Consider the following 26,094-nt stretch of genomic DNA (forward strand, 5'->3'; position numbering starts at 1 on the left):
GCTGGGTTTTTGTGGCTAGTGTGGGAGCTGTGCTTTAGCTGATTCTTATGCTGAGTTTCTGAATTTGACTTGGCTCATGTGAGAGATTCAGCTTCCTGCAGAACAGAACACATCTCGCACACTGAATTCAGAATTTAAATGCAGAGGCATCTTCAAAACGTATTCTTTATCGGCATGAGTAGCTGCAAACATTTCACGGCACAAACATTACATACAAGTACTGAGCACAAGAACATTTGCAAAATGCACAATGAAAATGTATGTGGTAGTATTTGACAGTTTAAATGGCAAGCCACCTGTGGCCACTGTTATGAGATCATGAAGTGGGGATATTGCTCAGACTCAAGCAGCATGCAGCAGGATTTTTTTTCAATAGCACCTAATAGCACCTAGTCTAGCCGTGACTGCACATGGCTCTCAGCATGGCTTAGCGCATGCGTGGCTGGTGTGCCCTATCGTAAAGGTAATTAGTGGTGAGTGCAAAGCTGGGCAAGTCGAGATGGCCATGGCTTCATGTCCGCTGGCTTCCCGCACATTTAGTGATGAGTTTAGAGCATGTTTAGTGCTGAAGATTGCGTCATCTTGATTCGTTTCAGAGGTGTGTTGAAGCGAGAGGCAGACGAAGCGTTTGCTTCCCTCTGCCTGCGCTCTTCACAATAGTGGCATCCCTCTGCAGGCAACACATAAGCCATGGCGGTGGAGTGGACGTGACGTGAAGATATTGTTGGCACAGCATGAAACTGTAGCTTTGGTCGCCAACTCTCAAATCTAACAAAATTATTTGTTTTTCTCGTTGAAATTTGTTTTTGCTTTTTAAATAATTTTTTTTTCAATTGCCTGATAATTTGGAAAATAATATGAACTTTTTCGTGTAAGAACAACCCATTGGTGACTGTACCTACCTGCATAAAAGGTTAAATTTCAATGCAACAAAGTAAAATGCTGCTTTTACCCACTTATTTATATCAAAATATAGCTTAGTCAGTTTCAAATGTATACCTAAATCTTTTCAAATGTGTCAGTATGTCTGAGCTTAGTTGGTCTGTATTCTCTGCTACATCCAATGAGTGTTCCTCTGTGCTATGCCGACTCTCCCGACGCCGTCATCCGGCTGCACGTTCTCACAAATTCCCTGGCGATACTGCCCCTCTGGGGCTCCGACACTGGCTACGTTGCTGGCTTTCTGTGGTTGGCATTTGATACCAAGCACACTGCCAAATGCTGCCTCTACCACTGCACTAAATCTTTTTGTGGAAGTTCCTTATACCACTTTGCCTTAAAATCCTGTGGGGCTTGGAGACCTTTCAGTTTTTTAAGCCTCATTTCTAGTACTGTGGGCTCTCATCAGTGCAATAACTTTATCAGTGCCTGTCCTGTTGCCTGTTTTTCGTCGTTGTCGTCGGTGCATTTCATAGGATGGGCCCGCGCACTTGATGCAGGCAGCGGCTGGAGGAGCAGCTGCAGGATCGTGCGCAGGGTGAGAAGGAGGCGGAGGCAGCCCTGGACTCCCTCCAGGACCACCTGCGCGAGCGGGAGGCCCTCCTGCGGGAGCTGAGTGACCAGATGGCCGACCTGAGGCGCCAGCTGGGCACGTATGAGGCTTCGTCCAAGGCCTGGCAACGCAGGGAAGCTGCCTACCAGCAGGAGATGGTCGCCATAAAGGAAGAGGTACGGGGCGGATCACCCTGCAATTATACCCGGCATCCATGTAATCCTTGCAAATGACATTGCCGTATTTACTCAATTCTAACGCGCCCTCAATTGTAACGCGCAATCGTTTTTCGTGACCAAAAAAAAAAGAAAAGAGTACAATACAGCGCGCCTCATGCTTTCATATAGAAATACTATTTTCTCTCATTTGGAAAAAACAGATTTATTCCCAATACACTAAAGTTGCGATGAATAAAAACACAAATGGAAGTGGCGTACCTTGCTGCCAAGATTTTCACTGCGCCGGTACAAGTCACGTGGGGCAATAGGTATCACTTGTCGTCGCTATCAGACAACTCCTTATTGCTATCAACAGACCAAAGCAGTTCATCCTTGGTGCCGTCCATGGCATTCGAAATCCCGCACTTAAAGGCCTTGTTGACCATGGCAGACGGCATCATGGACCATGCATCTTTCACCCATTCAGCAAAGTCCTGCAGCGAGGCAGGCTTCAGTTTATTGGCAGGCGTGAATTCGTGGCAGCCACTGACAAGCCATTCGGTGTAGAGTGCCTGAATTGTATCTTTCACTGGCTTGTTCAAACAAACTTCGAGCGGCTGGAGTTGTGATGTCATGCCGCCAGGTATCACGACAAGGTCGATGTCGCGTGTAGCCAGCTTGTCCTTGATGCGCTGGTCAAGTTGGCATCTGAACGCATCGAGCACAAGCATCCCACGCAGACCCAAACTGCCGTCGGGTCTCTTCCACCAAATGTTATCAATCCAGTCAGTGACCAAGTTCGTGGTCATCCAACCGTCTTCATTTGCATGCATTATGACGCCACTCGGAAACACGATTCTTTTCGGGAGCATTTTCCGTCTGAAGATAAGATACAGGTGCAGCTTGTGCCCATCCGCAGTGCAACAAAGCATTGCAGTGACTAGGTTTTTCGTGGCCGAAAGACAAAACACGCACTTGCTTTGCCCGCTTCTTTTCAATGGTTGTGGTGGCAAGCATGTCAAAGTAGAACGGCGTCTGATCAGCATTTCCAATCTGTCCGAAGTGGTAGCCGTTTCTATGGTGCAACTTCAAAACGTACTGCTGAAAACTGTGCAATTTCTCTTCATATTCTTTGGGCAATTTTTGGCATATCCCTGTCTGCCTTCGAAGAGAAAAGCCTTTTCCTTTCATAAAATTTGATAGCCAGCACCTGCTCGCTTTGAAGTCACTCTGCATTACCCCTTTCTGTAGGGCTAACTGAATCGCCTGTACTTTGAGCAGATCGGTCGTCACAGGCCGCTGTGCTGCTCGCTGCTCTTGCACGTATTCCGTGAGCAGCTCTTCTATTTCGATGAAGCGGTCCTGCTTCAGTCCACTGAAACCTTTCCTTGTTGCTTTGCTGGCGAAAATATTCTCCTTCTGCTTGCGCCAGTCCCGCATGCAATTTTTGGGAACTCCAAACGCCCGTGATGCGGCCCGATTTCCGTCCGTCTCCGCGCACATGATAACTTTCCTTTTAAATGCGGTATCATGCATCATGTATCGCTGCTTGAGCCACTGATTGCCATTCTTTATTTAGGTCAACCAAAGTTAATGTTGTTCTTTATATGCGATAAAAATCCTGAATACAATACGACAGGTAATTTTAGGACTGTAGTAAGGAAAGGAAAAAAGCTTTTTTTGCATATCATACATATCACGAACATCTACTGTACCTTTATAATATTTCTTTACTAAAGCACCGCTGCCATCTCATTCAACCTCGCTATCTTCATATGACGTATTGTCGGAGGGCATCCAGTATTTCGCACCTAAAGATGTGCACAATATGTGCACTGACATAGGGAGAAGTTAGGGCGGCTCATAAAACAGGTAACCCTGTGTCTACTGGCCTTAGGCAAACATGGCGATGCTATACTGCTCTAAATGAATGAGGATTCATTTGGCAGTATTTGTCCAATTCTAAAGCGCCCCAGATGTGAATGTGCTCCCACTTTCAATGTGTGCAAATGAATAATTAACGTAGAAATGACAGTAAAGTTCCTAAACAAAATAGTAGAAGTCTAATGCGCACCTAATCTTTCTAGAATGAATCCAGTGAACCTTACCTTCACAGCATTTATTTAGACCTAATGACCACTGTCATCAGTCCACACAACACTTTATTGTGTCTATCAACCGCAGCATGTCCTCCGTACAGTCCATTGTATGTTTGATGTTCTGGCTTTATCAAGCGGCTCTGTAACAATTGCAAACGGTTTGGAGGCCCATGCCTAGACTAACCACTTTGCTAGTTTGTCCTGCGACGCATGCAATTCTCTGGAATGGCAAAAAAATGCAAGACACGACTTGTTGCCACTAGCTTAGCATGCGAAATAATTTATCTTGTGAATTAGCTTTTGTAATAAAAAAACTGAAAGCGGTGCGCCGTCACTGTCATGCATCGCAAGAATTTAATCTGTCACCATCTAGTAGTGGCAATAATTATGACGTTGGCTAGGCTTGGCTCTGACGGCAGGCTGTTGTGAATGCCACGAAGGCAGTTTTGATCTCGTATCCAATTGCATCTAATTTGGTGTCGTTCCTTTAAAAAGAATGGTGTGTGTTAGGATCGGATGAATACAGTAATGATTCACTGTGAGCGACCGTTTTCACTTGAAAATCTTCTTGGGGCAGGCCGAAAATGAGCGTTTTGGTGGAAGATCACATCTTTTCAACACTGCCCACTAAGCTCCACCAAGATAGACGCTGCCACTAAAGAGGTCACTGTTGAGGTCACCATAGGGGTCAGGCGGGTAGATGCTGACCGGTCTAGTTCATGTTATCCAGCAAAGGCCAATTTCAGGATGGAAGTAAAGTTCTGGCTCGTAGAAATGTATGGGTGCCGGCTGGAACCTTCAGCCAGGATCAAATTAAGCCAAAAATTTAAATTAATCGGAGTCAAATTAACGGAATTCTACTGCATTATATGCAGTTTTTCTTTCACTATTTCATGTATGTCCTTTAGACCACATGCTTGTTTGCTGCACTTCGGCTTCTTACCTTTAGACTTTTCTTGTTAACCACTGCTTTCTTTCAAGCCTAAGTGGTCTTGCTCTTTGCCCATGTGGCCAACTGTCACTGCAGGCGTCCCATCACATTACGACGATTGCATCCCTGAAGGCCAGCAATCTGAAGTTGAGCCGCGACCTGGAGGAGTTTGAGAACACCCACAGGGAGACCCTGCAATACCTGGAGAAAGTGGAGAGCGACATGGACGGACAGAAGGCAAGTCTCCGAACATTGCCCACTCATCCTGGTGAAGTGACAGCACAAAGGTGGGACAGCAGCTCAAGGACACACATGTCCTCACATCCTGTCTTTGGACTTCTTGTGTGCCACAATGAGTCACTCGCTCTCTCACACGTTCATCTTGGTGTAAGTGTCCTGGTGTGACTTTCTGTAACTACAGCAGGAAAATGCTGAAAACCAAGGAGAAAGCACTAGTTTGGAATGCTATAATCAATCAATCGCATCACTCAACCTGAAGACAACGCCGGAACACAATATTGTCATATCATATCATAAATGAATGATTTTATAGCGCTGATGCATACGAACATAGCTCTGCCCAATGTAGGACTTCGGAGAGATAGCCCTCCATGATAAACCGTTTTGACTTACCACGGAGGGCTAATGGCAGATTAGGAATAAAAACAGAATGGAACAGTTTTGTGTTATCCTGGCCCAAGTTCTGGGCTCTCTCCCCTGCTTCTGCCATGACTACAAAGTCTTGCTTTTCGTGCTGCAGAGCTTTGCTGAGACTGAAATCATGAAGTTGAACCAGACCATCGCACAACAGACAAAGCTGATCAACTTCCTCCAAGCCAAGGTCACCGAAATGGAGAAAAAGAAAAAGGTGAGGCCTGCCCAGTGTTTGGTGTTAAGGCACATTTTATTTGCTTTCGAAGTCAAGCTTGACCTATTCCTTCAGTGCTTAAAAAAATGTTTTACATATTAGCTTTCAAAGTGGCTATTCTAATTCCCATTTTTCTTAATGACACAGGAAGACCATTTTTAAGACGTTTGAAAGAATTGGAAAAAAAAAAAATATATATATATATATATATATATATTTGAAAGAATTGAAAAAAAAAATATATATATATATATTTTTTTTTTCAATTCTTTCAAATATATATATATATATATATATATATATATATATATATATATATATATATATATATATATATATATATATATATTTTTTTTTTGTTATACTTACTTTTAGACAAAAATGGGTGGCACAACTAGTCACGCGGGACTTTTCGCAGGCATTTCAGGCTTGGAAGAAATGTTTATGTAGCATGGATTAAGCAACAGAAAGCTGGATTGGGAATTTTTCAGGATGGTCTACTATTTTCTTATTGACACTTTTGCTTTGAAAATGATAATTGAGAAGTTAATTAATAATAAACAATTATGTAACTAGGTAAAATACCAAAACATAATTTGACTTGTTCCAAGTGACAGCAAACAACACTGCCTTGGTTCTGTCCAGCAATGAGACACTCACATATTTTTACATTTTGGCACAAGTTATGTGGGACACCCTGTATACTGTGTGGCTCAATAAAAAGATGAGTTGATAGTTAGTGCTTTGTGCTGTCTGTTTTTCCCATCCCATTGTCTGCAATGTTTTGCCATAATGAATTGAGCCTCCCACCATGGTGTCTCTCATGTGGCCTGTTGCATGTCTATGACACATACTGTGCATATAATTTTATTTCAGAATAGCATGCTAGGCATGCTGCGAGTGAAAATTTTCCAAGATTCATTTTAGAGCTCTTCCTCCATCAACTAGTCAACCATGCGAATGCTTGTGACTTTATCAAAGGGGCACTTTACTTCTAGCATTAGGACTGCTGGAATGCGCAAGGACATGTTAGCATTATATTGCAGTACTTCTATCTGTTACAGTAAAAAAAAAAAAAAGAAAGAAAGAAAGTTGCAGCAGTGTTAGTCGTTCAACTAAAGTTGATAGAAAGTGTGGTGTGCTTTTATTTTCACCTTTCTTTCTTTTTTGCCGCCATTTACAGGCTATGTGGGTAAGTAAGACATCAGCGCAGAAAACAGCCAAGCATTCTGGCTGACCTCCATGTCTCTGTCACTGCTTTAGGCATTGATTATTTAGAGCACTGAGCTTCTGATGCTGCACGCGAGAGATGATTTGCTGTCTGGGGTCACTACACACTTACCGCAGACACCTTACCAGCAATGACTGGCAGGTATTCTCACGATGACAGAGCACATCTGTAGCCATGACTCGCGCACACCACAGATTGAGCATCACATCCGGGTCGCGACCACCATTTCAGAGGCAGGGATGAGGCATGGCATCACCTCTCCACAAGAAAAAACAAAACAAATAACACTGAAAACCCACAGGTATGTTGTGGATGTTGCGATTTTCTGGTTGCCATATTACGCATATGCAGTCCTATCACAAATCTCGTAAGCATTCTGTTTCATTGTATTTTGGCCAATGCGATCGCATAAATATAGCATGCCACAGAGGAACTGCAGACTTTACTGAGCAAGTGTACTATAGCTGACTGAACAAGTCTGTGTGTGAGCTTACTCTAGTGGCCCCTCTTTACAGGTCAGTCTATATCAACTCGCCCCTCGTGGGTTGACTTTTTACTCATCGCTGTAAGCTAGTGGCTGTATTACTCAACATACAAAATGTTTATAGTCGTCAATCGTGATGATAGTGATAACATCTCCCAGTAACATCAATACTAGATATTGAGCCTTGACGGCCAGGTTTGACGCAATAAACCAATTTCAAGTTTAGAATACACTGTCTCCATTCTGTGATATGATACCATATATACTCATGTAATGGCCGCACCCACATGAAAGCCACATCCAGAACTTTGTAAAAAAAAAAAAATCCCCAAGAAGTATGTTTAAAAATTACCCATGTATAAACCGCACCCGTGATTTTGGAGAAGGGTGGCACCTTATCTGTTATGTGGTGCAAGAATTCCAAAGCAACTTTTTTTGTTTTTATTCAGTATCAAAACAAGGCAGCCGTGCCAAGTTTTCAGCGCCTTCAGGTAGCAAAAGCACAGCCTTTGAGATTTAGCGGCTGCCTCCAAGACGCTGCCGTCGCTAGTCTGTGGGGCATCACCATTTATTCTAAGCCGGCAGGTGACATGCTATGGGAATAGCCAAGAATAGCCAGAATCAGCACAAGCGAATACTGTAGTTCAATAATGGCAAGTACCTCTGGAAATATTTACGAAAACAAAAAATGTTGTTTTTTTCTCTGTGTAATGGCGGCACCCCCTATATTACACCCCAATCTCGGAAAAAAAAAAAAAAAAACCTGCAGCGATTACACGAGTATATACGGTATCTTGGCTCTTGTGTTTTTCTAGTTCCTGTGTCTCTTTTTCGAGTGTATACCACAAAAAACATCACAGAACTCCAATGTATAATTTTACACGCCATTACTAGGCTGCTTCCACACTGTGTTACTAGCTGAATTGCCGGTCGTAATTGTGGTGCGTGAGTCGGACCTACTGATCTGTGTACTCATTGTCATCATGTGAATTGGATGGCAGTTGCTGTAACTGCACAGCTCATATGGGAGCAAGCCTAATGTGCATGCACATCCACGAACACGTGCACAGTCACAGATGCAAAGAAAATTTAGGTGTGCATTGAAAACACTCTCCTAGGAGCTTACATTGTTCAAATGGGGGTCAACTCATCACACCTCTTCACACATTTCTCTTTATGCAGTGGTATCTGTTACAATTGAGTGTTGTTGTAACAAAGTCGCATACTGCACTAAAGCACCTTTGTTATAGCCTATACGGCCGAACCGTTCCACTTATAACGATACTGGTTTTAACAATATATCGGTTATAACAATGAGAAGCTGCTGCACCGTCAACTTTTGTATGTTTTCCATGGTGAAATAGGCAGCCTACTACAATGCCCCGATGCCGCATTATCGGTTATAATATGAAGTCTGGCTGCTGGGTGTCCGTACTGAAAGGTAGTGAAATGTGAAATCCTTCAAACGAAAAAAGGAAAACGAGAAATTCAAGCCGCTGAACGATGGCCCCAACAGCTGCCGTGCGCTCATTTTCCAGCCTTTTCCGCACGCCTTTCTCCCGTCGTCCTTCCAGCCCTCTGAACCCTTGCACCTGATAGCATGTTCGTGCATGCAACACAGCTCATGGATTTCATCTCCTGTGTATTTGCATGAAAGATATCGTGGAAATGCGTACAATGACATTTCACTTTAAGGGCTACAAAGAGGCCCAGTGTAACATCACTTTTGCAAGCTTGTGCGTTAGGCGTGCACAAGAAAATGAAAGAAATCACGCATTCGGTGGAAAACTGTCTGGTCGGGGAAAAGCATGATAGAAAGATTAGGTAACCGACCAAGTCAAAACATAGATCTTAGGTTTTGTGTTACATAGGGAATTCCTCATTCTTGTTCCCCGTGAAAGGTTCCCTCAGCATGAGGGTTCCACATGGAACAAGAATTTGGTATGGAACAAGCGTTCTGTATGGAATACTTGTTTTGTATATAACCCTTGCTTCGTTCATAACCTGAGGCATCAGAAGATTTCTATTTTGATTTGGTCAGTGGCCAAATCTTTCAATCAGGAAAACTAAATCACCAGAAAGAAACCTTGCCATCCGTGAACAAACCTCTTAACAGTGAAATTAATATTCACTGTTTCATCCAGTTTGATGTAGCTTCGCAATGTGTTCATGTTCTTGGTGAAAGAGAGGTCCTGCTTTTTTGCCACTGGGACTTGTGCAGAAGCTGTGGGGTGGCCGGGGCAAGGACGGCATCTGCTGTGGCACAAACCTGACACAGACGTCGACACTGGAAAGCAGCCTGAGCAAATACCAGTCGAAGTGCCGTCAGCTGCAGGACGCTTTGGATCGCAGCCACGCTGAGGCCATGAGGCTACGCCAACAGTGTAAGCAAGCCGCACCTTGACTTTGCAGTGGTCACTGAAGAGAAGCACTGAATAAGTTTAGATTGATAAGGCATTATTTCAAAACACTGATTTTGTTAATTTCGAGGTGAGAGGTTTAACACCATAGAAGAGAAGCTTTTCAATTTTTCTCTGAAACTTCGGCACTAGTACTTCAGGGTGACATTGTGGAATTCAAAGTATTTTTTTCATGTTTGGGCTGTTGTGGCTCAGTACGAGATTTTGAAACTTGCTAAGTTCAATCTTTGGCACTTTTAGAATAACCGTAGTCAGTCTCTGCTGATAAAATGTTAACTAGGCCTGGACATCATTGTCAAAATTGATGACATCATGCCAAGCTGGTGCGGAAGCTTCAAGCCAGTCATCACCACCCATCTTTGTTGCATCCTTTCCGGCGTACCGAGCCTCCTCTCGTGGTAGAAGTGGCTTTTTTGGTTTTGTAGGAACATAATTTACTAACTCAGCCAGCTCAAATTATTTTTCTCTTTAGTGTCCGTTTAAATGGGTCATGCTGTGGTATCATACACACTCTGAGATCTAAAGAGGCGTGTATTTTTAAAGTGGAGCTTTCTTTGCCTCTTCCTTTGACTTTCCCACTGCTGCTGCTATTGCTGTCTGGCACACCGCATCAGAGGGTGGTTCAGAGTGTGTGTCTACAGTACAGGAGGGCGGCGGAGAGGAAAGGCAAAGCGAGAAACTCACTCGCACCTTTGCACTGTGTCGAATATGCACAATGCCCTCTGGAGGTCCCTGGGCGTCGCCACATTAGCCTCTTGACAGCTGTGATTATCCGTGACCCCCTGTAACAGCATTGCAGAAATTGCAGCGCTTACCATTATAGTAACGGGCAAGCCCAGAGGGAAGCTAGGCAGAATGGTAGAGAGTAGGGGGGGAGAGGAGGCAGAGAATGGGTAGAAGTGACGCAGTCATGAAACGAGTGAATGCCTTGTCACTCTTCGCTTGCAGTTTTCATACACTGGGATGAAGGAGTTGATAGGAAATAAGTGACATATGAAGGCAACGAAATGCTACTACTATAGACACGACTGCAGTTGTGGGCAAATGGCATAAATGTAAGTTCAAAGTATGGTAGGATATGTCTCTGCTGTTTCCGAAACAATAAATGCCATACAAATTTGTCAATCGGACAACTTACACAGGGCGTGCAGAAGCAGAGGCGCATTAAAGCGCACCGCGTAGGGTCTCGATGACACTGCGGAAGCGGTCACACGTCAAATCAATACTTCCGTGCCCGCCACGGTAGCTTTGCGGCTATGGCATTGTTCGAGGTTGCTGGTTTGATCCTGACTGGGGCATCCGCATTTCGCCGGGGGCGAATTAAAAAGAAAGCTCATGCTCTTAGATTTAGGGACACGCTAAAGAACACCACGGTGTAAAATTTAACTCAGAGTCCGCCACTACGGCATGCCCCATAATCCAATTGTGGTTTTGGCACATACAGTCCCGCAATTAAATTAAAATTTAATAAAATGCAATGTGCCATGTGAGGCAATGAATATGCTCAACCTTCTCAGAGGTTAAGAAGTATGGCGCACAAAAACACCTCAAACAAACGCCTCGCCCTTTGTGTTCTGTGTGCTACACAAACAGCAGTGGTGCACGCAAGGTAGGTAACATTTAGCATCAACTCGCCACTCTCGTGTTAGACTAAATGTTAAAGGAATTAAACATTCGTCGTCAACATCACCGCTAATTATCGCCAATCAAATCAAACAGCACAAAAAGCCTCGCTTACATTGATTCCCACAGTGTGTGGGATCCGCATATTTTTTTCTGTGTCTACAACAACAGACCCACATTTGCTTATATTTTTCAGACATCAGTGGATCACCAATATATATTTTTGCAAAAAGGCTTTGTTTCTTGGACACTATATACTGTTTTGACAGCATAGTATAGCCTCATGGGTAGCCCTTTGTACACTTGTGGATGGCTGCCAGAAAAAAACAAAAATGCTACACATTGAATCAAAGGACCCTAACAGGCTTAAATAATGAATTAGTAATTATGGCATACGGTTTGCTTCTTGTATTACAGGCAGATACAAAAATTTTCACGGGTTGAAGCAGTTATTGGTCTTATATGACCTTTGGGCTTGTATGACCTCATCTTCTAGTGAGTGAGGAGAATTAGGGGATCTGTGGGGCTTGATTTTTCGTTAGTTACAAACACATAAAGAAAACAGACAATGAAGCCAAAGAAAGCACAGGAAAACTATTGCCTATGTTTAATTGAAATGTTGAAATAAGAAAACTGAAAATTGAAGTGGACACCCCCCCTCCCCCCCAAAAAAGACTTTGTGTTGGTGGTAACCGAACATACATCTCCCATGTTACACGTGTGGTGCTTTACCAATTAAGCTACCCTGGTGGCCATCCTCCCGTACACTTTCTTGTGTATTTATGTGTATGTGTACAAAGTTAGCCTTATGAACGTTAGCATAGATGGGACAGATACCGTGCAGATAAATCTTTTTCTATTATTGTGACCTGAAGATTGCCCTTTGTAATATATGCGGGCGAATCGGAAAGTCCTTGCCCCTATGTTTTTTTTTAACCATATTACGCTCTAAATGCAAAGTCAACATATATCCATTCCCAGCGGTCGACCTTTCTTGGACTGGCCTGGCCTTATCTGCCTGTAGCTCTGCGGCACGGCGCTGTTGTCAGTTGTTGGAGATGGCGGCTGTGCTTCACATTTCAATGGCATACAAGCAACGAAGTGTGATTCATTTTCTATGAAGCAAAGGTCGGACGCCCATCGAAATCCACGGGGAAATGAAACCCACATATGGGGAAGGGTGTCTCGCTTTGAGGAGTGTGAGGTCGGGGTGTAGTGAGTTTGCAGAAAGCCGTGAAGGCTTGCATGACAATGAGCGTTCGGGGAGGCCGCGTGAATCGCTGACTGATGACATTTCTCAAATTTAGTGCTGCAGTGGGACAAATGTCTTAACCGATGTGGGGACTATGTAGAAACAATAGTGTAAGCTACGTGCAATAGTATGTATATATGTAATTACCTGTATATACCTAATTTTGGCAAATAAAAATAGGGGCAAAGATTTTCTGATTCACCCTCTTATTTAGCTTCATGTTATGTTCAGTGCTTTATGACAAGTAGTCCACCTCTTCATTCTTCTTTAAGCGTTTATTAATTTGATTTTCTACAGGTGTTCAAGATTCTCTTTGAAAGATTCTGTACATTGCATCGTGCCATGAAAACAGTAGCGTTATTCTATAAGGCGTGGTCGGCAAGGCCCTGTCTTATCTATAGCATCACGCCCTCTTATTTCAAACCTCTCGAATTATGTGTATTGGATTGAAAATTCTTTAGCTGATGGGAATTGCATAACAGGGATCCGTGTAAACTACTGGGTCTGTATTACTTTTGGTGGCAGCGCCTCTGATCACCACACCTATTGCATGTTGCACCAAAGATATGCGGAAGTCACTGCATTCCTCTTCATTTTTGACATGCGTTGCTGCAGTGAACCAGACACTGGCAGCAGCCGAATCTCGCCACAGCAACCCTCAAGCCTCTGAAACCGCTGCCGTGCCAACGTCTCCCAAGAGCCGTGCACTGCTCACCGCACTGACGCTCTCTCCGAGTGTCAGTGGAGCTGCGCGTACAGGTACAGTGCACCTTTAACTCAGTCAGTCGGTTGCGTCACACCAATCAGGTCACGTCACTCGGGTCACGTCAGTCAGGTCAAGTCGAAAAGCTTTTCTTTTTCTAACGCAGGAAACAATTGCAGAAGTATTTCAACCACTGATGTGATTGAAAAATTTGCAGCTTAGCTGAAAATGCCACCAAGCTAAACCGTTTCTTTTGGTAGGCGTAAGAAATTGTCCCCGACAGGTAGCGAAGTGTTATTTCTTCAGGTGGAAGAGGGAATTGTTACTTGCATGACCGACCACCGTGATCATCAGTTGGCTTGTGAAGTTCCCTCTGATTACTGTTTTGTTATCTATTTTATGGCATATATTGCATCTGTGAGATATATTGCATCTGTTACAATCGCTTACACCCCCATTACACCCCTATTTCCTTCTTTGCGCATGCGAGATTGAGCCGCCATCGTCGGCTCACCGTCGCACACTTTCACTCGCACACACAGTGTACGGCGCACGAGGACGATGTTATGATGAGACGATGTCGGTATGTCCGTATCGCAAACAAAACTTGTAGCAACTGCCAGAAGAGGTCAACCCAGCATGCCTCCCCTAACCTTCCTCCACTGTAGTGCTTCGCCTCGTTTCTCCTTCCCCATTTCGCTCAACATCAAGGTTGCGTTGCTTTGCCGTGTGCTCAGAGCGCACCTTCGTACTTTCGCAAGCTCGGAGCCTGCACTGATTACCTGTGAGGTGGTAGATGCCTGCTTTAACTCCCTAGCGAACTTCTTTTGGCATCACAAAGGCACAGAAGGATGTTTAAGGTCATTAGGTGAGAGGACATGGGTTGTGGCTGCTCACCGACTTGCACAGAAGCTTTAAACATGTATCACGGACTGGATGAAACCAAGCAAAAGTACCATTTGAAATCAGTTTTCTATTAAGTTCAGTTATATAACTGCTATTTATGTTATTTTTCCCCCAATTCAAGTTTACATAATTTACCATTTTGTAGTAAGATATTTGGACGCACCTGGTCATGTTGCCAATTATTTTTCGAAGACGAACTTTTGATAAGATTAACAAATTTTCATGGTCCCTTCGAGTTCATCTTAAAGGGAGTCTGCTGTATGTACATTAGTGTTTTAGTTAGTGGTCTTCCAAAAAGACTCCCAAGCCTAATGCATGTATATGCTAAGTTGCAGTCGTTCTGTGCTCTTTCTAACATGCTAACTCTAAACTATATGTCTATGAGAAAGTCAATGTTAAAAGGCCCCTCACCACCAGGTCTGGCCATTTTGAGCTGACATGCGCAGAGAATACAGTGCTTGATAACGATCAAGTCTGCAAAGTATTACATTGCTATGGGCCGCAGAAAGATCTGAAATTTCAAACCGAACGGCGTTTTTACTTCTCCTCGCGGCCGCCGCGCTCCAAGCCGGAGGACAACGTGCTAGTGCGCCTGCGTACACGTTTGTGCTGTGACGGCGATTGTGGTGACGCGTGACTTCGAGAATTATTCAAGGCAACATCTGTTATTTGTGTAATATGTTGCTTGAATAGACAAATTAAAGCTTAGATAAATAATAAAACTTACAAACCGAATGTCTGCATGTTCTTGTTTTACTTCACACCGCAGCAAGAGAGATGTACTTCCGTTTCGTCTGCTTGTTTCCACGTCGCGCAGTCGCACATGCAGACACTGAAACGATGTCATTTTCTACCATGTTCCAACTCGGGATCATGCACTGTGATCCGCTTGTGTCTGCCTCAGTATTCGTGTAGCACTGACTTCTAACGCTAGTCAGGTGTCCTCGTGCGCAGTGTGCAAAATCGTGCACTGTGCAAAACGACACAATCGCAACCGCTCGCACGTAACGCTGTCAGCGGAAGTGTGCCACGCCGCAAGAAAGCAAAGAGAAAAAAAAAAATGAAAGCAGGGCCCCTGAAGTATGCGTCACGCGATCCTTGAGGCTCGGTATGGGCGAATGCAGGGTAGGAACTTCGCTTGCAGAGGCTAGACGGGGCGAGTGGAGAGAGTCTTGCTTGGCAGTGGAGCTCGCCTCCTGAAATCATGGGTTCGCGGCACTGAAATATTTCTATCTCGACTATTAATGAGCCGATTTGAAAAATTTTTTCCCGCAGAATGCTCCCTAGAGGATGCGTAACAACTTCTAACATATAACTGAAGTTTGCTGTTGGTTAAATTGGTTAAAGTTGGTTAAATTATGTACGTTCTCTCTCAGAACTACCTTCAGGCACCTTTTCAAAAACTCTTAATCTGTGATTCCATTCTCTTTTATTCCAGCCAACACTGTGAATTCAATTTTACTAGGTCTTGGGCATGGTCTTGCGCTTGATCAGTCTTGAGCACAAAGTTTCATCTGACATTACTTATCAATTATCCACCATGATAACCCCAGAATACGTCACCAGATGGGCACTTTGTATTTTGAAATCTTATGATGATTGTGAGTACAGTGGCATGATGTTGAAGCTGAGATGCAGATGCAATCTTTAAATAACAAGAAAGGCCTTTACCAGCAGAACACCTTTTCACATTACACTTGCAGCATGTTCCTTCTTGCTGGCACCTTGCAATGCTACCTTTGTTTTATTTTTTCCTTTCTCTCTCTTTGTTTTGCTGCAGAATATTTTTAACAACACCTTTGCGCTATAGCCGTTATAAATCCGTCATCTTCAGAACAGCACATGCAAAATGTGACACAAGACCGCACTGTCGACGTTACATTCCTTTTATTTCTCTTCTTTTGAAGAAAAATTTCATTCGCGCTGCTTTGACGATGAAGCAACACCAACTTTCCCAACTTTAAATTTTACTTGCACAGATATTGCACAGACTGGGCATGTTAAGACCTGTTAAACCAGCCCCTATAGAGAACGAGGGAAGTAAATGCACTAATCTTTCTCGCAGCGTTGCATAGCCACACAGCATGGCACAACTCTGGTAGTCTAGTGCGTGAGCCCCGAGGTTGTGTCGGGGAGATCTCGGCAGGCCCAGCTGCGCCTGCCTGCGTGGCACGCCACACAGTAGAAGTGAATGCACTAACATTTCACGCTGCAGCGCATAGTCATGTGGCTCGCGCAGCTAGGCATGCGCAAGAGAGAGAGGTCAGTGGAAAATTATGACAGTGAACTGCTCCTTGTACGCACGTGCACAGCTACGCGTGATGGTGAGAAAGACCGGTGTTGCTTGACGATGTATTCGACGCAAGGACGTGGGAGTATTGAACTGTTGCGGTGAAGGAGTGCAGAACCCTGCGGAAAGCAATGTACTCGGCGTGCAACTGTGGGGTACGTTTTTGATTTCGGAGACGAATGTAGTTTGTTATATCAATTGGCAGGACAATTTCACTTCGTTGAAATGAGGTTTTAAATACATGGACCTCTGTGGGGATTTCAGAGGGAATTTCATTTACTTCGTTATCCATTATTTTGTTATATCTCGTTTCGTTAGAATGAGGTTCAAGTCGACATATCCAATATTTCAATCATATCCTATATTTGTTGCAAGTGTTAATTCTTTGCATGCTGATATTGCCCATAGACGTTCTGGATTTACACTAGAACCGTGTGGATACTATTCCATTACATACAATTTCCTGGTGCCAATGCTTGTTATAGAGAACACAAAAAATTACCAAATTGGGTTACGCTTATTTTTTGCCTGCGTTAACGCAGGGAGTCTGCTACATCGCCAAACTGCGACCGTATAAGTTTTCTGGGCACTAGATCGCATGTAAACAAGAGAAAGCACGAGTTGCACCCGATCGAAAACAGTAGCCGCCCGCTGCATCAGCTTCCCTGCAATACTTGCTCACCTATCTCATATGAAAACATCAGCACGCACTCAGTTTCCTGTTTTGTTCCAGCACATCTCCTCTCACGTCGTTTGCACGACGTATTCACAGCCATTGCCGCTGACCCTATTGCGATAAGCATCTTCAGCTATCTGTTTTACAGCGCCGTAGTGCCATTGTAAGCATACTGCACACTTTTAGTAGGCAACAACCCAAACACACCATCATTCCCTCTTGTAGGCAGCGCAATGCGAGCGTCATGATTCGCTCCAGCAGCATCGTATTCCGATGTCGCCAACCAGCTCGATTTCATTTCGGGTTCTCGTCGCTGTCTTAAAACACTACAAAATAGGTAAAAAAAAAAAAACGCGTCTCATGCTGCAACAATTCACACAACGCTTTGCACTATCTAGATGTCAGCTAATGTGGAGTCTGTCAGATTTTTTAGTTACTTCAGATCGCACGTTTTCCCGGTTAACACATATTTTCTTGTGTTTTCTTTTTTTCAGCACATATAAACGAGGTTCTACTGTACTTAATTATATCTAATAATTATATCTGCATTCAGTATGGTTACGTTGAACTGTAGTATCATTAGCCCATGTTTGGCTGTAACTAGGCAGCCTGCCAGACTGTCTCCCTCTCTCCCTTCCTCCTCGCAGAGGTGGCCAAGGCCCAGGTGTCCCAAGAGGATGTCGGTGATGGGAGTGGGGAGAGCAGCAGCGTGCTTCCCCCTCCGTCTCTGCGCATGCAGCACAACATCCCTCACCGGTTCCACGTGGTGCTGTGCATGCGCCCCACCAAGTGCGCCGCCTGCCTCGATGCCATCCACTTTGGCCGCTACGCCTCTCGGTGCCAAGGTATGTGTGGAGGGCTTGGGTGCACTTGGTTCAGCCACTGCCAGCATGACGAGCGGCACAGTGGAACCCAACTGATACTGTCACGCGTACATTGTTTTAGTTTTTGCATGCAATTTATTTTTCACCGGTTTATCACTTTTACCTACTCGCTGCTTCGCACAACACACCTTCGACGTTGTCACCAACTCTGCAGTAAAAGACGCCTGTCTGATCAGGTGGTGCACGCAGCGTGGTTGGCATTGTGCGTTCTTGAATCGACGCGAGCACGAGCGGTTACTCAGTAATGTACAGTGAGACGTGCATACAGTGGAACCTAGTTAAACCGTAGTTGGCCGGAGCTTGGAAAAAGTACGTACTAAATGGCAGTACTGCTTAACCGAAATAGCATGAGATCGCCCACTTACCTGTCAAGAAGCGGGACTCGGAGAGAGTGGGATGAAAGGGTAAAAAGATATGCAGTATTTATTCACCTTGCGCAATAAAAGTGTTATTTTTGTTTGATGCCGCGGTGGCCTAGTAGCGACGACAGCGACCTCAAACTTACTGAAGCTGCGAGCCAGCTTTTCAGCCAGCCCCCTCTTCTCGGCAAACACTCGCATGGCAGATTCGTCGTTGCCATTGCATATTCTCCGTGCACGGGTGCGGTAGCGTTGCAGAAGTCATGGGGCACCTTTTTCATTGCAGGGTGCTGTTCTCGTCACGACGATTGCATTCATGAGGCTGATGTAACGCACAGCTTCTGCCATTATCGGGCCTGAATCACCCGTGCTGTCGCTTCCCGTGTCGTCCTCATCACTGTTGCTAGGCGACACTTCGGCAACAACGGAGGCAACGATGGCGAAAAATGTCATGTTCGATAGTACAAACAATGTCTAATTTTTCTTCTATGCTGAGCACCCGGCGTCTCTTTTTTTATCCGAGCTTCGGCAATAACGTAAGTCCTTGCTTGCACGACGCCACAACGCTTTCTGGCACGGCGCTGAAATGATGTTGATGTTGATGTAGCTTCATGCACAAACGCACAGGCCGCTTGGAGGCTGTTCTGAGCTCTGAGGCTTGTTATTCTGCCAGGCTGCCCGATGCAGACTATGTACCGCCATGTTTGCGCGCCGAAAAGTGGAAACGCTACGTGTTAACCAATACGTACGCAATAAGCTAGTACGGTTTATGCGGATACAAAACATATTATGTTCAATGGCTGCTGAGTCGGGGATTTGACTTTACTACTTTTATAATGAAACTACTGTTTAAAGGTTGTGGGATCGTTCCCCACCTGCGGCAAGTTTATTTTTTATTTTTATTTATTTACATATACTGCCATCTTGCATAGCAAGATATTGCAGGAGTGAGTGCATACGTATGTCAATCAATTGAAGAATACATTTGAGTGGCAAAAAGAAAACAAACAATAGAAAGAACAATATCAGGAATAGCTAGTTGATTAATGAACATGATTAGGTAATAGGTTGGCAAATACATCACTTGGTAACTCGCGCAAGGACCCCTCAAGGCCATTCCAAATCACAATTGTATGTGGAAAAAAGGAAAACCTAAAACAATCAATCATTGCATTTAAAGGAACAATGTTAAGATGATGACTTCTTCTGGTAGGCCGAGAAGAAGGGTTAGTGAAAACAATAGGTGCATTGACATAAGTTTTCCCATGAGCAATTTTATGTAGCAGAATAACACGGTCACAAGTACGTCTATGGGCCAGTGGCTTTAGTAGTAGCTTGCTCGCGTGTGATGTCGGTGAGAAATGGCGGTCATAACGATTATATATAAACCGTATGGCCTTTTTCTGAATAGACTCAAGCATGTCTATGTCTTTGGAAAGATGTGGCGACCACACTACCGACGCGTATTCAAGTAGAGGCCTTATTAGTGATCTGTATGCTGTTAATTTACATTCTTTAGTTGCATCTCGTAAGTTTCTTTTAAGAAAACCCAGTTTTCTCAACGCCTTGTTGGTTATACAATTAATGTGAGCATGCCATTTTAGATCAGGGGAGAAAGTAACACCAAGGTATTTAAACGTGTGGACGCTTGCAAGCTTGTGCGCTTCATTAAAATATGTGAATTGTAATGGTTGTTTTTTATTCGAAAAAGTCATTGATACGGTTTTCTTAAAATTAAGTGACATTTGCCATGTTCTGCTCCATTCGCAAAAACGGGTGAAGACTTCATTCAGCTCTAACTGATTATGATTACTACTTATAGTAGAATAAAGGACGCAGTCATCAGCATATAGTCTTATTTTGACAGAAGTGCCCGCGGTTACTTCAACAACATCATTTACATAGACTACAAACAGCAAAGGACCCAAGACAGACCCCTGTGGTACACCGGATGTTACATTGACACGAGATGAGTGAACATTGTTAAATGCAACAAACTGGGTTCTTTTACTTAGGTAGTCCTGTATCCAACCTAGTAATTTATAATCATGAATTATTGCCTTGAGTTTAATGAGAAGCTTTTTATGGCACACTGTGTCAAAAGCTTTACTGTAATCAATAAAAATGGCATCAAGTTGTCCTCTAAGGTTAAGTGTGGATGCAATATCATGGGAGAATTCTAGAAGTTGTGTTACCGTGGAGAATCCGGAACGGAAGCCATGTTGAGCATGCGAAAGAACATTATGTTCAGATAAGTACTCAATGATATATTTATGAATAATGTGTTCCAATAATTTACAAGATGTTGATATTAAAGAAATAGGTCTGTAGTTAGATATTTCCTGCTTATTACCGTCTTTGTGAATTGGAACAACCTTAGCACATTTCCAGAGTATTGGAACAGTGGATGATTCTACAGATTTCGAAAAAATTAGGGATAAGTACCGAGAGCTCCATTCAGAATATCGCCGTAAAAACATATCTGGTATATTATCTGGCCCAGTACTTTTCATAGTATCGATCTTGAGTATAAGATTATGTACACCAGCTGAAGTGATTGCCATACTAGGAAAAGGTGATGACGAAAGAGTAGTGCAGAACGTGGGGGTGCGTCCATCATCACAGGTGAACACTGATTTAAAGTAATTATTAAAAGCTTCAGTAATGTTAAGATTATCTGAGCATGGTTGATTAGCAATTATGAATGAAGGAGAGCTCTGACTTGGTGGACTGATGGTTCGCCAGAACTTTGATGGCTTGTTTTTAATGAAGTATGACAAGGTGCTATTAAAATAGAAACTTTTCGCATTTGACATAGCAGATTTTAAGTTGTTTTTAAGTGTGGTCAATAATGAAGCTTTCATTGGATTGTTTGCATAGGGTTGTTTGCGCAGACTCCTGATGCGACGAATTAGGTGTATAATTTCACGTGTGTACCAAGGGTGCTTGGGATTGCGCTTTATACACTTGGTTGGAATGTAATCAGTTATACATTGATTGACAATTGAGTAAAAACGGTTCACTAACACGTTAACAGAGGAATGGTTTACGCAACTCGAAAACTCATCAAAAGAGCATGCGAGCAACTCAGTTATGGAGTTGTCGTCAGCACGTTCAAAGTTCAATACTGTCTGATGTGAGGGGCGCTTAGGCATAGTTGCTAAATTCAAATAAACAATGACCCCCTTGTGGTCCGAGAGGCCTTCAACGATAGTACTATCGTAACCATTTTGTCTAAGTTGCTCATTTATGAAGACAAGATCTAAAATTGAGCTTTCTCGGGTTGCGGAATTCACAATTTGCGTTAGATCGAAAGAAATAGACATGTTAATCAAGTAATCACAAATGGCTTTGTAACGGCCACCAGCAGATAGCGTTGGCCAATCTATGCCAGGGGTGTTGAAATCACCAGCAAGTAACATTTTACAACAGTTAAGTTTATGTTTGGTTATATAATCGGTAAGATCGGAAAAGACACTGAGATCCGTGTCAGGGGGTCGATAAACAGCTCCTACAGCCAAAGTGAATCCACAAAGCCTTATTTTGCACCATACTGATTCGCAGTTAGGAACGTCAGGCAATGCTGTAAACTCAATGTCTTGGTTTACGAAGAGTGCCACACTGCCACCGCGCCGGTCACTTCTATCTTTCCTGAGGACGCTGTAACCTGGTGGTAAAATTTCAGAATCTAAGATGTGTTCACCAAGCCACGTTTCAGTCACGCAAATCACAGAAGGATGATAAAATGCCACGAGGTGGTGAAAGTCTTGAATTTTGTTAAGAAGACTGCGGGCATTAACGTTTACCAGTGAGAAATTAGCATCGGAATGCAGTCAAGTTTCATGTACTGCAGAGGTTTGCTTTTTGGTTTTAATCATTGAATCACCTGATTCATTCAGTACATAGCGTACATTGTCTATCAGCAAGGAATCATAGTGCAGACGAACGGTAGATGCATTTTTCCTTTGATTTACAGAAAGTCTCCAAAGAGCTTTGCGTATCTTTCGAACCCGTTCAGAGAAGTCCTCATTTATATATATATCTGTACCTTTTAGCTTTCGGGCATTCTTTAATATTGCAATCTTTGACCTGTAGTCTAAAAATTTGAAAATAGCAGGACGTGGCTTATCACCTCTACGCACCCCAAGCCTGTGCCAACGTTCAATGTCTGTACACTGAACACCAAGTTTATCAGATATCAAGTTTGTGAACGCGTCAAGTAGTTGCCCGGAGGGCTCAGAATGGGGTTCGGGTAATCCATAGACAACAAGGTTATTTCTGCGGGACCTGTTTTCAAGATCGTCAGACCGACTTTCCAGTTTCAATACCACATTTTTAAGATGAGCGACAGTTTTTTCAAGTTCCTGAACTCGCGGAATCACTTCCGTGACTGGCAGTACTGACGTCTCAAGCCTATTTAGCCTTTCTTCAATGGAAGCAAACTTGGCTGTCCAAGAAGATATTTTGGAACGAATTTTTTCCTGCCCTGCGAGCAATTGCAATAGCGCTTCCTGTAACTTATCGGGACCAGGATTGGTCTCGACGTCACCAAATAACATCAACAACATTCTACGGACAGAAAAAATAGAAAACGCTCTCATCAGTGGGCCAGGCAGCAGCACTACACATCGATCATCGCTTCTATAACAAGGAAAATTGTACTTCGGGCATACCTGAAAGACAGTGCAGACAAGTTTCAACCATGTGCTCATCGTGCCGCTGCAAGACCCACTGAAGAGGATAGCGTCCGTCCTCGGCTTTATAGCGCAGTGTAAACGACCAGGTGACGCTGTGGTAGTACTCCATGCGCAGAAGGGCTCGCCAAAGGTCAAGCCACGCAGGTCCGGTGCTTCAGTCCAACGATGATGCGATGGTTGTATCACATCCTCCGATATGACGGTCCTGAGTAACGTTTCGAAGGATGGGCCAAAGGGATCATGCGCAGACGTAGCACATTCCTGGAGACATCTGGATTTGGTGCAAGCGGCAATCTGAAAGACAGTGCAGACAAGTTTCAACCATGTGCTCATCGTGCCGCTGCAAGACCCACTGAAGAGGATAGCGTCCGTCCTCGGCTTTATAGCGCAGTGTAAACGACCAGGTGACGCTGTGGTAGTACTCCATGCGCAGGAGGGCTCGCCAAAGGTCAAGCCACGCAGGTCCGGTGCTTCAGTCCAACGATGATGCGATGGTTGTATCACATCCTCCGATATGACGGTCCTGAGTAACGTTTCGAAGGATGGGCCAAAGGGATCATGCGCAGACATAGCACATTCCTGGAGACATCTGGATTTGGTGCAAGCGGCAATCTGAAAGACAGTGCAGACAAGTTTCAACCATGTGCTCATCGTGCCGCTGCAAGACCCACTCGAGTTATTTTTTCATGCACTTTCAATTCCGTTAATTTGTAATTTCTGTATTTCAAGTGGTAAGTACAAGTAATTTCCCCTGTGTTGTCCTTGGTGTCATTGTTTGTTGGCTTCTTATGATATGATTAACAAAAATCGGGCCCCTTGGATAACCTTCTTTCTTCCATTCAATGAGGCTTTCAGTTAAATAGTGGGCCATACTATGGTTAATGTCAATCTTCTGTTAATTGCTTAGAAAGGTTTGCATCCCAGTTTTCTTACAGAAAATGGAGGTGTTCTTTCAACTTTGTGGCAGGCGGCTTCTGTTGGTTATCGTCAGCCCTTTAAGGCCAATCTGTGCGGGAGACGAAATTAGAGTCCACACATCACATGTGTGGCACTGCTCCGCATGTTCATTGGCGTAGAAAGCGTTGACTGCAGTCGGCGCTAACGGTGAAGTGCGGGTGCCTTTACGCATTTGAGTTTGTGATCACTGGCTGTCCATCGTAAATTCTCAAATCGGGAGGCCTACGGCAAACTTGCGTGACCACCGCCCTCCTTTCTTGTCTGCATCCACTTGCTGTCGTTGTACATGCGTCTGAGGACCAGCAGCCAACGCACCATTCACATAACATTTTTGACCCCGCCATGTAAATCTAAAGCTGGTCATGTGACAGGTTGCTGAAGCTGCTAAAAGAGACCGATGTGCACCTACGAATGGCTTTCGGAACGAGGGGCTGCCATACAGTGTTTCGCAAGGATGGCAGGCTATGAACAATGGTCATCCTGTATGCTCGCTTTTTTTGGCGATTTTTTTGGCTCCCTGAATGTTGTGCGACCACTATGACTAGATCTTTGTTAATTCGGTATGAAACCGTAACTTTAGTCGCCAAGACCTGACGACGCAGTCTGTATTTTGTCACGCTGTTTCCTTGCTTCTAGCCAAACATGCTCAGGCAAAGCACTGAAAGTGTTTGCAAAGAAGTAGTTTTCATAGAGGCATTATGCTAGCTTACTGGACCCTCTTATTTTCCTTGCCTTTTCTTCTTATTCCACTGCAGAGTGTGGTGCAGTGTGCCACCCCAAGTGTTCCACATCCGTTCCCAGCACGTGCGGAGTCCCTGCCGAGTACGTGCGCAAGTTCTCGGACACCATGGCAACCGAACGTTCCTTGAGCACCACGCCACCGTCGACACCCGGACCACACGTCAAGTTCGCTCCGAACGTGTGTGAGGTGACGTTTGACAGCTCGCTGCCCCGCGGCTGGGTCAAGGTGCTCAGGTGACGACCGTTCCCCCTGCACAGCTAGCGATCATCATCAGCCACCACCATCATCACCTTCTCCACGCCCTGCTTTGCCGCATTTCCTGCCTTGCTCTGATCTGTGCGACGCCGCGCATGCTGCTTACCCTTCACCTTGTTTACGTGCCCTCTGCTTATTTTGCTTGTGCCTGGCTTCTGTGGCTTTGGTTATGGACTTTCCCCACGCAGCATGTATGCTGTGCAATTTGTCATGATTGACAGCCTCAGTTTCTGCTCTCATGTCTTCTCTGTCCTTACCTTTGCATCATGTTGATTGGTTCAGACTGTCAGACTGCCTAATACGTGATTTGAATCTGTGCTTCTGTGAACAGGCTCTCACGAGACTGGTTATTGTAATATGGACATACTTTCACTATGCAGCGCCCGTTTGGCATTCTTGATCGCATCGTAGTGTCATGTAGTATTTGCGGTGTAACGGAGCACCATTTTATGTTTGCGGGCAGTGAGTGCTGCAAGTTAGTGCTTGTCGAGAAGCATGTGTTCGCTGTGGCCATCCAGTTGTAGTCATATATATGAGATGCACGATGCCAACTAAGATGCAAATATTTTCGTTATTGTGGTTTACATTAATTAGTCAACTTTCTTTTTCTTCGTATTTTAGTTTCATATCACCCTTTGGTTAAACTCTTGGTTTCAGAGTTATGCAAAGATTGGTAACCAAATATATGTTATACGAGTTCTAAGTCAAGTTCCTTTCAATAGGTTATCTTGTAGTACCTTATTACACATTGACTTGGTAAGATAGCCAATTGTTCAAACAACTGCAGAACACAACCATACCATGATGGGAATTCACAGTTGTTTTGTAAAATGTAGGTCAATCTTCAAGTATTGCATTGTGGGAGTGGTTGAATACCTGTGCTTTTTGTTGATCATAAGTGATGTCAATTTTAGTTATTTCTTTGGTAATAAAGGAGTGCATTTGCTTTTGTCAGCAAAAGTGAGACTGATATAACCTGTTGCTTGTATAGTAGATTCTTGTTAATTCGAACTGCAAGGGGACTGGAAATTTATTCGAATAAAACAGAGTTCGAACTAAAGAGGACC

The 26,094-nt window shown here is 44.0% G+C and overlaps 1 protein-coding gene across 3 annotated transcripts in view; it reads left to right on the plus strand.

Annotated features, from left to right (window-relative positions):
* Window positions 1-26,094, plus strand: part of LOC126539620 (citron Rho-interacting kinase-like) — a 147,773-nt gene that overhangs the window by 85,871 nt on the left and 35,808 nt on the right. For all 3 annotated transcript variants that reach the window (XM_050186510.3, XM_055075061.2, XM_055075055.2), the window contains 7 exons: window positions 1,440-1,668; window positions 4,777-4,917; window positions 5,441-5,548; window positions 9,485-9,647; window positions 13,174-13,317; window positions 17,781-17,978; window positions 24,786-25,005. In XM_050186510.3, coding sequence (XP_050042467.2) covers window positions 1,440-1,668; window positions 4,777-4,917; window positions 5,441-5,548; window positions 9,485-9,647; window positions 13,174-13,317; window positions 17,781-17,978; window positions 24,786-25,005 — 1,203 coding nt within the window. The remainder of the gene's footprint in view (window positions 1-1,439; window positions 1,669-4,776; window positions 4,918-5,440; window positions 5,549-9,484; window positions 9,648-13,173; window positions 13,318-17,780; window positions 17,979-24,785; window positions 25,006-26,094) is intronic.

The sequence above is a fragment of the Dermacentor andersoni genome, chromosome 3 (assembly GCF_023375885.2).
Source record: "Dermacentor andersoni chromosome 3, qqDerAnde1_hic_scaffold, whole genome shotgun sequence".
In the NCBI taxonomy this organism is placed as follows: Eukaryota; Metazoa; Arthropoda; class Arachnida; order Ixodida; family Ixodidae; genus Dermacentor; species Dermacentor andersoni.